The 12,769-nt window shown below is 40.6% G+C and overlaps 1 protein-coding gene across 1 annotated transcript; it reads right to left on the bottom strand.

The window, feature by feature from the left end:
- Positions 1–11,325: 11,325 nt before the first annotated feature.
- IFNE (interferon epsilon) lies at positions 11,326–11,907 on the bottom strand (the record flags this gene model as incomplete). Its single annotated transcript, XM_081103800.1, has 1 exon — positions 11,326–11,907. One exon carries the CDS (start codon positions 11,905–11,907, stop codon positions 11,326–11,328), a length of 582 nt encoding a protein of 193 aa, XP_080959926.1.
- Between the last annotated feature and the right edge of the window lie 862 nt (positions 11,908–12,769).

Here is a 12,769-nt window from a genome sequence, read left to right as displayed (position 1 = left end):
CTTAAAGGATACCTTTCAGCATTTCATATAATACTGGTTTGGTGGTGATGAACTCCTTTAGCTTTTTCTTATCTGTGAAGCTCTTTATCTGACCTTCAATTCTGAATGATAGCTTTGCTGAATAAAGTAATCTTGGTTGTAGGTTCTTGGCATTCATCATTTTGAATATTTCTTGCCACTCCCTTCTGGCCTGCAAAGTTTCTGTTGAGAAATCAGCTGACATTCATATGGGTACTCCCTTGTAGGTAACTGAGTTTCTTTCTCTTGCTGCTCTTAAGAGTCTCTCTTTGTCTTTTGCTCTTGGCATTTTAATTATGATGTGTCTTGGTGTGGTCCTCTTTGGATTCCTTTTGTTTGGGGTTCTCTGCTGCTTCCTGGACTTGTAAGTCTATTTCTTTCACCAGGTAGGGGAAGTTTTCTGTCATTATTTCTTCAAATAGGTTTTCAATATCTTGCCCTCTCTCTTCTTCTGGTACCCCTATAATTCTGATGTTGGTATGCTTGAAGTTGTCCCAGAGGCTCCTTACACTATCTTCATATTTTTGGAATCTCTTTTCTTTTTTCTTTTTCGGTTGGGTATTTTTTGTTTCTTTGTATTTCAAATCTTTGACTTGATTCTTGGGATCCTCTTGTCTGCTGTTGGATCTCTGTAAATTATTCTTTATTTCAGTCAGTGTATGCTTAATTTCTAGTTGGTCCTTTTTCATGTCCTCCAGGGTCTCACTATACTTATTGAGGGACTCACTAAATTTATCGGCGGTTTCCATAAAATTCTTGAAAAACCTTATAAACGTGGCCTTGAACTCTATATCCAGTCATTTGCTTTCCTCTATTTCTGCCATTTGTGACCTGTTTCTTTGTCTCCGCATTTTGGCTGCTTCCCTGTGTTGATAGAGTGGCTTTGTGTGCTAGGTGTCCTGTAGGGCCCAGTGTCTCAGCCTCCCCAGTTACCTGAGGTGGACACTCTTGGTGCACCCCCTTGTGGGCTTTGTGCACAGTCTTGTTATAGTTATGCCTTGGTTGTTGTAGGTTCACTGGGAGGAATTGACCTCCAGGCCAATTGGCAGTGAGAATCAGCTGTGTCTGCAGTGGGAGAACTTCTGTGCTGGAGACACCTTTCTGGGGCAAGACTTGCTTCAGTGGGGTTTTGGTGCTCACTGAGTCTGCACCCTGAGTGTGTCCCTTATGGATCTGAGGAGTTGTGATCTGGATGGTCCCCCTCTGACCACTGGGTACAGTGGCTCTTGGATCTAAGGAGGTGCTAATTTAACCTCTGCCTGAGGTTACACAGCAGGAGCTACGAAGAGAACTGCAGATTCCCCTTCCTTTTTTGGAGTTTGGAGGTGCCCTGATGAGGCTCAGCTGTGAAGCAATGCAAGCCGCTGCGGGGCCTTGGGCCTTCTCTTGGAAGTTCTGGGTCTGTCTGGCCAGGCTGCAGTTAGGTAATTATCGGTTTGCAAAGGGCCGGGGCATTCATATGCAAAAGCCTCTGCCGCAGCCTGGGTGGGGCGGGGTCTCAAGGAATCAAAGGGCGGAGCAAGCAGCTATGGCGGATCCTTAGCCCTGCCCTAAGGAGTCGCGCGTCTCAGTGTCCCGGTAACGGCTGCAAGCACCTCTGAGGGAAAGCCGCCCTCAAGTTAGCCCGCTGCCCGACAGTCCAGTTTCTCCCTGTATGAGTCCTGGGTCCCCAGAGACTTCCCAGAACCGGAGTTCAGAGCCGTCGGGAGCTTGTGACTCCCTCCGGATTCAAAAAGACAGCCGCGTCCTCAGGTGCCAGCCCCTTTCCGCGCGCGCGAGCCCCTGTACCTCTGCACTCCACCTCTGCAGCTCCTCTGGCTCTCAGTGTGCTTTTCTTTCCTTCTAGTTGTAGAATTTACACTCAGCCAGCCTTCCTGTAGTTCTAGATGATGTCTGTTTTGTGTTCCTAGAAGATTTTTCAATTGTTGTGGGAGGCAGCAATTTCCCGGTGTTTATCTATGCCGCCATCTTAGTTTCTCCTAGTCTCTTCTTTTTAAAGGGAACATTTTATAAAGATTTTACCTTAACGCTATTTTAAAAAATATATATTTTATTGATTTTTTTTACAGAGAGGAAGAGAGAGGGATAGAGAGTTAGAAACATCGATAAGAGATAAACATCAATCAGCTGCCTCCTGCACACTCCTTACTGGGGATGTGCCCGCAACCAAGGTACATGCCCTTGACCGGAATTGAACCTGGGACTCATGAGTCCGCAGGCTGACGCTCTATCCACTGGGCCAAACCAGTTAGGGCAACGCTATTTTATTTCTTTATCATTTTCACAGGGTTCTTTACTTGAACCCCAAATCACATTTTTCTTTTTTAAAATGTTTTTATTGATTTCAGAAAGGAAGGGAGAGGGAGATTGCACACCCCCCTACTGTGGGTTGAGCCCACAACCCAGGCCCTTGATGGGAATCAAACCTGGAATCCTGCAGTCCACAAGCTGAAGCTCTATTCACTGAGCCAAACCAGCTACCTTAAAGCTATTTTACTAGAATGTATCAAAACAGGGGGTTGCAATGTGAACCACTAGATGGCAGAATGACATAAGTTACAAGAATGCGTTTTCTCAGTGTGTCAACAGTAAGCAAATAAAATAACATGGTATTCATGTCTTCCTGTATTTGGTTAATTAACATAATGCCATGTTATGTTCATCTGTAATGAACACGGCTAAGACTTTCTGGTGTCTTTTTTTTACCGACACTCGGGCATTCAAATATGCTTCTTAGCAAAGAGACACCAGAGGACAAAGCTAAGCTACTATAATCCAGGACACAAAACATTCAAAAACTCCCATAAATTCCTATATTGAATGGCCTGATGCAATTAGATTAGATCATAAATGACAACATAGTACTTGTATTAGGCTGACATCACAATTTTGAAGCTTGCCTTTTGCCCTTTATTTTGCATTATTTCTTATTCCAGATTTTCATATTTGTTGTTTAAGTAGAATGACATTTGGCCCCACCTGGTTTGGCTCAGTGGATAGAGCGTCAGCCTGTGGACTGAAAGGTCCTGGGTTCAATTCTGACCAAGAGCATATGCCCAAGTTGCGGGCTGGATCTGGGGGCACAGGAGGCAGTCAATCAATGTTTCTCTCTCATCATTGATGTTTCTCTCTCTCTCTTCCTTTCTGAACTCAATAAAAAAAATATTAAAAAAGAAAGTATTCATTAAAAAATACATATATAGAATGATACTAGGAACATTTTTGTACAAATTGTTTCTAAGTTACCACAGTGGATAATGTGATCAGTAATATGATTTTTGATCCAACTATTGGAAACAATTCAAAAGAATCTATTCACCAGTATTTAATGATGAATAAAAAAAGAAGACACTGTCATTGCAAATACTTTGATGTGATATTTGTTTTTTTTTAATGTTTTATTAATTTTAGAGAGATCAGAAAGGAGAGGAATAGACAGAAACATCGATGATGAGAAACATCAATTAGCGGCCTCCTGCATGCCCCCTACTGGGGATCAAGCCCATAACCTGGGCACATGCCCTGACGGAATCGAACCTGTGACCTCTTGGTGCATGGGTCAATGCTCAACCACTGAGCCACACTGGCCAGGCTTGATGTGATGTTTGTAAAAATAAAAATAAAAAAATAAATGATATATAGCATTACTTTTTTTTTTTTTAATTGATTTTTTACAGAGAGGAAGGGAGAGAGAGATAGAGAGTTAGAAACATCGATGAGAGAGAAACATCGATCAGCCGCCTCCTGCACATCCCCCACCGGGGATATGCCCGCAACCCAGGCACATGCCCCCGACCGGAATCGAACCCGGGACCTCTCAGTCCGCAGGCCGACGCTCTATCCACCGAGCCAAACCGGTCTTGGCATATAGCATTACTTTTAAGGCTCAAAATTAAAAAGAAATAAACACATACACGTGAATCTTATCAAACATGCTTCTTTTTAAACAAGAAATGATGAAACAGAATATTCTTTCTAAAAGTTAGGTAAAACGCAACAATACCTATTTTCTCTTCTAGTTTTTAATATTGTGGTGGAATAATAGCAAATTAATAACCTATAAGACAAACAAGAGGAATTGAATTTATTATGTAGATAATGTGGCTCCTTAAAGTAAAAGTAAGGCTCTCTCTGTGCCCTCTTAACAACATCTCCCCCGCCCCATAAATCTAAAAATCTACCACTTCAGAATGGTTTCTAGCCAATCTATACACGAGAACTTTCTATAAATGAAAACACTCTTCAGGTACAATTTAAATCTAGCATTTTCACTCAATGTTATGGCTGGGAAACCATCCATATTATTTTGTGTATCAACAGTTCATTATTTTCATTGCTATGTACTATTGCAATTTGAATAGATTCTAGTGTCAATTCTAGTATTAAAGTTCTTTTGCTTTGTTTCTTTGGCAAGTGTGGGGGCTACTACACTTAAAGCTTCTGTGACCGCACCTGGACATTCTTATGGGTGACCTAAGCAATATTTCTGTTGGACATATACCCAGGAATGAACTGACTTGGTCCCAGGGTAAGTTTACCTGTTTTTCTTTATAAGTTCTGCCAAACACTTTCCTAAATTTTAAAAACTTACAGTCCCATGATCAGCAATTGTGTGTCAGTCATCTTAATTTTTTAATTTAATCTCTTTAGTGTTAGCCATTATGATGTGTGTGTGTGTGTTGCAGTATAACATTTTGTCTTTAATTTGCAATGCATGAGCAGTAATGATGTTGAACACATTTTTTAAGGCTTACAGATCATTTGGATATCCTCTTTTGTGAAGTGTTTGTTCAAATTGGACACCTTTTCATTGACAGTGAAATATGTATTTTAAAAGATAAGCAAGAAAGCTACAGCTTCTCCCAAGGAGTAAGAATAGATTAGAAGCTGTTACTAGAAATATACCTGCTGTACTGAATAAAATGCCAACTAAGAATTCAATTCTTAATTCTCTCAAATTGACTCCATTTTGATCAGACTGATGACCACCTTGTTCATCTGACATGGATTTCTATTTGAAGTAATTGGATGTCTTCCCAGAGACCTATACCGTATTTAATATAAGGCTTATATTGAAATGTAACTGAGACTAAATTTCACTAGAACAATGTACACTTAGCTCTCTTATGCAGAAAAAGTTACATGGTTTATTGGTCAAGAGAACCTTGCCCTTTGTTTTAGTCAAACATTACTCCACCCTTCCCCAGAGGCCCACCTGCCCACCTTCAGTGACAAAAAACTTGGTTGAGCAGGTTTCCACACTCCTAAGAGTCCCGTTAATCTGGTCATTAAATATTCGCTACATGCTGCCTGTCTTCTGCTTACCCATAATTTTTCAAGTATACAATCCAAAGAAATGAGGATAATTGTCATCGTTTTACTAATAGCTGGTAGAAAAACCAATCCAGGGGCCACCTATTTCAGACAATAACAAGGCTTTTGAATAGAACAATGGGAAGATGTTGCACTCTGTACAATTGAACCATTTACACTATCTGCATGTTTTGTTTTCTTATTTTTCCAATATATTGTTTTTTAAAAAAATGTTTTTTTATTGATTTCAGAGAGGAAGGGAGAGAGAGATAGAAACGTCAATGGTGAGAGAAACATCAATCATCAGCTGCCCCCTGGGGATCGACCCCGCAACCCGGGCATGTGCCCTTGACCGGATTCGAACCCGGGACCTTTCAGTCTGCAGGCTGACACTCTGTCCAATGAGCCAATGCTCTTGACTGGAATCAACCAGGGACCCTTCGGTCTGCAGGCCAATGCTCTATCCACTGAGCCAAACTAGCCATGGCCCAATATATTAAGTTTTTAATAAACTGAACTAAAAGTCAATCCCACTGGCATCACTCAAGTTGGTGCCTGTGGTTTCTGTATTACTTGGCAATTTAAAGCAGACTAACCAGCCTTGTCATCAGGCTGACAAGGGCCAAAGGCCCATGAGAAAAGCATTTTTTAAGATGATCAGAATAGTCCGAAGAAAGACTCCCACCTGGACTTCTGCTGTATATATCATGTCCTTATTATATTGTGTCCTTACTATACAAAAATAAAAACCAGCCTTTCATCAGAGAAGGACATTTTATTTTTGACCCCATAAAGTAGCTTATCCAAATGGCTCATCCAGGAGAGTAGAGAAACTGAGAAACAAAAATAGGAACTTAACTTCTTTAAGTTACTATAAGTAGACACATATAGTAAACATGACTTCCTCATCTCTACATAGAGAGTCTCCTCACAGGTCTAACTAACCATGACACTATGGTACTGACATACCCCTTTCCTTTTAATGCTGCATTTTAAATTTCTTCATCCAATATTTAGATGGTCCCTGTTATGTGTTGAAGAAAGTGCTAAAGAATTCAGAAGCCATTTCCCTACCATGAAGTTGATCATACTCTTGTTGAAAGAAAGATTAGTACAATGTATTTTGTGCTCTGGAGGGGGCAAATAGATTCAGACAAATCAGGATAGAAGGGCTTTTGGGGAAGGGAAAAACTTTAAGTGAGTCATGAAGCAAGAATGACATAATAACACGTAATAGGAAGAGAATATGTACTTGACCAAAGAAATAGCATATGAGCTGGCTTTTCAATGGCTCTAAAATGGAAGGTCTATACCAGGGGTGGGCAAACTTTTTGACTCGAGGGCCACAATGGGTTCTTAAACTGGACCAGAGGGCCGGAATAAAAGCATGGATGGAGTGTTTGTGTGAACTAATATAAATTCAAAGTAAACATCATTACATAAAAGGAACGGTCTTTTTTTTTTTTTAGTTTTATTCATTTCAAATGGGCCGGATCCGGCCCACGGGCCGTAGTTTGCCCACGGCTGGTCTATACGCTATGCTATTGGAAGTCAGGAGCCAAGAAAGAAGACTCTGAGACAGAAATTACATGCAAGGAGGTTACTAGGGAATGCTATGGGGTCAACACTTCTGGGAAGAGGAGGTGGGAGGATTAAGCAGAGGGAAAGTTGAACAGCAGTGCAGTTAGGAAGTGGCCCTGGCCTGTTACAGGCTATGGCGGGATGCTCTGAAGCTGGGATGACCCTTCAGAGGTGGAGTAAGGAGTCTTAGCCCTTATCCCTCCACACCAACCAGTCATTGGACCCCAGGATGGCGGAGAAAACTTGGGCTAAATGACTAATTTCAACAATTCCAAGAATGACCCTAAAATCCCAATATACCACACATCTGTACTTCTCACTAGAGGAGATGACTGGATCCGCTTGCCACCTTTCACCTTGTAATCCTCTGTCTTTCAAAGGTTTGGTTTCTTTGTATCCAAAACATAGTCTTTGTCCAATCAGCTGTCAGTGATTTCACTCAACCAGGGGCAAGAGGAGCAGAAACCCTTACAGAAAAAACCTTGGTTTGGACCATTTTCTGTAAAAGACCGTTAATGTTATAGGGTGCACCTGGGATATGACTGTTTCTACAGCTTCTTTAAGAAGGAAAAAGACCATTGAATCTGCTGCTGTGAAAAGGTATAGAAAGAAACGATTCTCATCAATTCTCTCCTACGTAGGATGCTTGCCTCTCTGCAGTTATTGTGAGAAAATATGAGATGAGTAACCTCAAGGGGACCGTCTTCATCTGTTTAAAGCCCGCTAAGGCTACCAATAAATAGGGGTGTGCTTTATAATGTGTAGTCACAAACCAGCAGCACCGCCAACATCGAGAAATTGTTCGAAATGCAAATACTCGTGCCCCACCACAGACCAGCTGGATCAGAAACATGGGCACTAAGCCAGGCGGTGTGTTCTAACCCGCTCTCAGATGAGTCTGGTGCAGGCTGGAGGCAGGGTTTAATTGACTGCAGGTGACAAGTGCCCTACGCCAAATCTCTATAAGGGGCCATAGTTTTTTTTGTTCTTCTTTTAAATTTCAAAATTAAAATAAATTTATTTTTCTGGTTCTCAATGATTTCATATTCATGGAGAAAATATTTAATCTAAAAAGTATAAGAGAATGGAAATTCTACTTCGAATATTCTAATGCTTTTCTTTTTGGATATTTTTATGGCACGTTTTATTTATAGGGAATATGGTGATACTACATTTCTTTTGTAACCTGTTTATTGATTTGATACTCTATTTAGCCGAGTACATGTAGATGTAACAAGGATAACTCAGATGGCACAGCCTCTGAGTACAAACGAACTTACCTTCCCTCTGAACCCACCCACGTCCTAATACTAGTAGGGAGTCTATTAAAGTATTTCTCTTCCTTAATATCTCTATGTTTAGAACTCCGGTTTTAAAGTTTTAAAAGGGCGCATATTTAAAAGCAAGCAATGTTTATTCTGTCTGAAGCAGTTAAGATAGTTATATAAGCAAGATGTCAACTTAAGAAAGCTAAATGTTTGGGAACACATGAGCATGTAAAGTAGTGGTTTTAGCTTCAAAATGAGTGTTATCTGCTATAAGTAAGTTTCCACTTGGCAGCTTCTCCATTCTGTTCTCCTAAATTATTAGGAAAAAAATGTCCATGGGGAGAAAATATCCTTTCCTTAATCCAAGACTACAGCGAGAGTGTGAACTTGAATAAGAAAAGACAGGCGCAAATTATTATCATTAGTGTTATCATTATTTCGCAGTGATACTGTGCGATGTCCGTCAGGTTTTTGGTGTCTAGAACACGGGGCTGGCTTGTGAGTCATGTGGACTTAGGAGGGAACGTTTGCTCTGGCATTTGCTAGCTCTGTGGTTTGCTCTGTTACTTTAAGCAAGTTACTTAATCTTTAATGTCTTCTCCTCACCTGAGAAAAAAAGATAATAAATGTAACTACCATGCAAGGCTAATTTGAGAATTGAATAACATGTTAAATGAAGTATTTTGCTTTGAAAATTTCCTGCTTAAAGAAAGCAACGACACATATTTAACAGTCGTCAGAAGCAAATGACCTGTGTTTGCAGTTGAGTGTTGGAAAATATTTCTGTTCTTTCCACTTCCCTACTTCCGTGTAAACTTGAAGGCAAATACACCAGCCCTTGGGGTGAAATATGAAGTTGACAAAGACTTCCTCCTGAGTGCTAGCCTCTGCTCCCTGCCCCGTTCACTAGTGCAGGGGACCCCGCCTCACTCTCAGGGTCCTATTTGCTTCCTCCTCCTCCCTTTTAAGTCAAATCTGGAAGCATCAGACAAGAACTACTAAACTTACTCAATTACACTAGCTAAACTGAAATGGAATATGTTTTGTTCCCCAGCAAGTTTTACATTCAGTGATAACTTTTATCTCAAATTATACAATGAATCTGAAGCAGAACATGGCAAAGTAGTAGAACTAGCTCCAGATTTGGGGGCCATGGCTCTGCTTCTTACGATACACTGGGCAAAAGTCACTATGACTGTGCAAAGTCCCCAAGGCTCGGTGAACGTCAGTTTCTCTGGCCCCACGTTTGTTCCATAATGATTTCTGGGAGCTGCTGGCTGGAGAGCTGGACTTCTTCAGCACCGGCCCCTCCCTGGAGCAGGGACCTCTCCCTCTGATTGGTGCTCTTCTGTCCCACCAGCCCTCCTCCTTCCCGAAACCCCAACCAGGGGCAGGCTGGCTAAGCCCTGTTTCTTCCAGCTTGCACCCAGCACTTCCTTTCCCCTGCACTCCATCCGTATTTCTGATAACTAGGACTTGTTAGGTACATTTCAATTTCTTATGTTAGTTGGTAAAATTCACATAAGAAAAATTAAAATATAGAAACATGCTGTACATCCTCTTCCACCCTGTCTCCCTCCCTTTGTCTTCCCTCCCCTCCCCTCCCCCCCAATACAAGTAATCATTGTAATTTATTGCTTATACATTCTTTATTCATACACAAGTAAGGTCAAATATAAAATTTATTTTTCATTGTAATCTCAAATGTAGCATTTTATATACACTTCTGCATCTTGCCTATATTTTTTACTCTTTTACTTTATTTTTGACTTTTCTACAGAAAGAGCAACCCTCTTTGCTTGACTACATATTATCAAGCAAAGAGGGTTGCTCTATTTAGAATTTAAGTGGTTTCCTATGTTTTGATATTATAAGTAATGCTGCAATGAATAATTTTATATGTAAATCATTTCACACATGTACAAGTGTTTTTATAGGATATATTTCCAGGCCTGGAATTGATGGATCACAGACTACATGCATCTGGAATTTTGATAGGTATCACCAAATGCCTCTACAGTGATCAGAGCAATTTCCAGTGCTCTGGACAAATTTAAGCACATTCCTCCCCAAAGTCACTGCAAGAATGTGTGTGTGTGTGTGTGTGTGTGTGTGTGTGTGTGTGCGTGCGTGTTTATTAATTAAGGTATTACAAATGTGTCTTTATTCCCCCATTGTCCCCCCAACCCTCCAGTCTTGCCCTCACCCTCACCCCCTATTGTCTGCTTCCATCGCTTTGTGTGTGCGTTTGTTTGTTTTTTAATTGAACTTTTGGCTTTTGCCTACTTGGTAGATTATGAATGTCATGTTACTCACTTTTAATTTGTACTTTCATCATTATGAATGAGGTCGAACCTCTTTTCATGTGTTTTTTTTCCTCTGTAAGCTGTGTGTTCATATATTTCAGTTATATTTCTATTGTGTCACCTGTAACAATTACTCAGTGTATAATGATATTTTCAATCATAGTAATGTAAATTATTCCTAATATTTCTCATTTTTTTTCTATCAATTTCTGGCAAATAAGAAAAATCATTGGAATAATGTTCTATGTCTAGACAAGTATGAGTACAGTAGAAACATATTTCATTGTATCTACCAAGCCAACTTTTATGAAGAACCAATTATGAAATCTTAATGAATCTATTTCAACTCATAAAAATTTAAGATGGATAGAAAAAATAAAGTGACATTAAAAAATAAAAAAAATCATCAATATCCATAATCTTTTTTTTAATAAAATATATTTTATTGATTTTTTACAGAGAGGAAGGGAGAGGGATAGAGAGTTAGAAACATCGATGAGAGAGAAACATCGATCAGCTGCCTCCTGCACACTCCCTACTGGGTATGTGCCCACAACCAAGGTACATGCCCTTAACCGGAATCGAAACTGGGACCCTTGAATCCGCAGGCCGACGCTCTATCCACTGAGCCAAACCGGTCAGGGCAATATCCATAATCTTAAGGTACAGGTAAATATATATGTGGATACACAAAACCAAAACTATGCTACCATTTCATGACAAAAAGAACTAATAAATGGCTAGAGAAGCCAACAGCCCCCCCCCCCCCCCCCCCCCCCCCCCCGCCCAACCTACCCTTTTGCTTTTAAAGCCTGCAGTTGCTGCTGGCTCCACATGATTCAAGGGTCCATTTCTTGTTTGCTCAGTTGTCCTGTGAGTGGGAACACGAAGAATAGACACCGGTTGACTTCCACCTGGACAATGGTCCAGGCACAGCCGCTGTATGCCTGGTTTTCCAGGTAATCCCGGATCCTTCGGAAGTACATTTTAACCTGCAACCTAAGCTTCTCACGACCTACGGTGTTACTTTTCTGATCTGTTTGCAGTCCCATGAGCGTTTCTAGGTATTCCAGCTGTTGATGCAGCTCAATGAGGAACTTCTCCATGTGGCTTTCCTTCCAACCTTCCAGAGAAGCATTTGCCTGAAAGAGGCTGAAGATCTGCTGAAGCATCTCATGTAGAATGGTCAGTGCGTATCCTTTCTCGTCCTGGTGAGGACTCCTAGCCTCCTGGGGAAGCAGGAAGTCCTTCCTGTGTGGCAGACACTGACGAATGGATGAGGGTTGACATTTTTTCAAGAGTTTTGAACTTTCTCTGTTCACTCTTCTTTGTTGGAGGTGAACGAGTTTCAGTTCTAGGGAGAGGATAGTGGAAGAGGTCAGCAGCACCAACACACTTTCACGGAAGTGCTTGTGAATCATGGTGAAGGTCAAGTATGCTGCTTGTCTCTCTGCGGACTCAGTAGAGCTCCAACTTCAGTGAAGGTTTGCCTTTTCATGCATCTCACAGTGTCCCCGGAGGTGTTTTCCGTTGTTGGTTTTGTTTTCTAAAGCTGTCATTTCTCTAAGTTTACACCCAGAGCTTTTTGGTTCCCTGATCAGAGTGTTCAGGGAACATTTCCTCTACTTTCCCCATTGTGTTGGCTGTTTGAGGAAGTAACCAAAAGAACCTGTTTCATTGTATACTTTCCTTGAGACAATTGCTGACTAGTCATCCAGTAAGATCTTCTAATACTCTCATTATTTACTACATACGAAGTTTCACTCAACACAATGTGCTTTCTAAATATTTAGTTAAGCATATTAAACTTATTTTACTGAGAGTAATATTTTTAAAGGTCCAGAGTACTATTTATCAGAGGCTTAGCAGCATCTATCTGGCCTGTGGGGACAAAAATTAAAATCCACGCAGACTACTAAATTTAAAAGCTCAAGTAGAAATAAAAATTTGCACCAATGCTTGAGAGCAAATAAATCTTAAAATATGTTGCAGCAATCGTAAGTCATTTTATATCTTATCCAAGCAGTTTAATATCTAAGACTCTAGTCCAGGGGTGGGCAACCCCTGGCACATGTGCCAAACATGGCACACCAGTAACTTTTGCTGGCACACGAAACCCTCTCTTATAATCTTCCATTTACAATTTTTTTCTTAATATCGTTACTTAATATGGTTAAATAACTGTTGATAAATCCACATAATGAAATGCCACATAACCATTATAAATGACAAAATAATGTGTGACAAGACATTGGGGGCACTTGGTTAATGTATATTCCCTAG

The sequence above is a fragment of the Myotis nattereri genome, assembly GCF_964212035.1.
Source record: "Myotis nattereri genome assembly, chromosome: 12".
Taxonomy (NCBI): Eukaryota; Metazoa; Chordata; class Mammalia; order Chiroptera; family Vespertilionidae; genus Myotis; species Myotis nattereri.
Note: the sequence above shows the minus strand (reverse complement) of the source record. Positions and strands in the feature narration are given on the sequence as shown.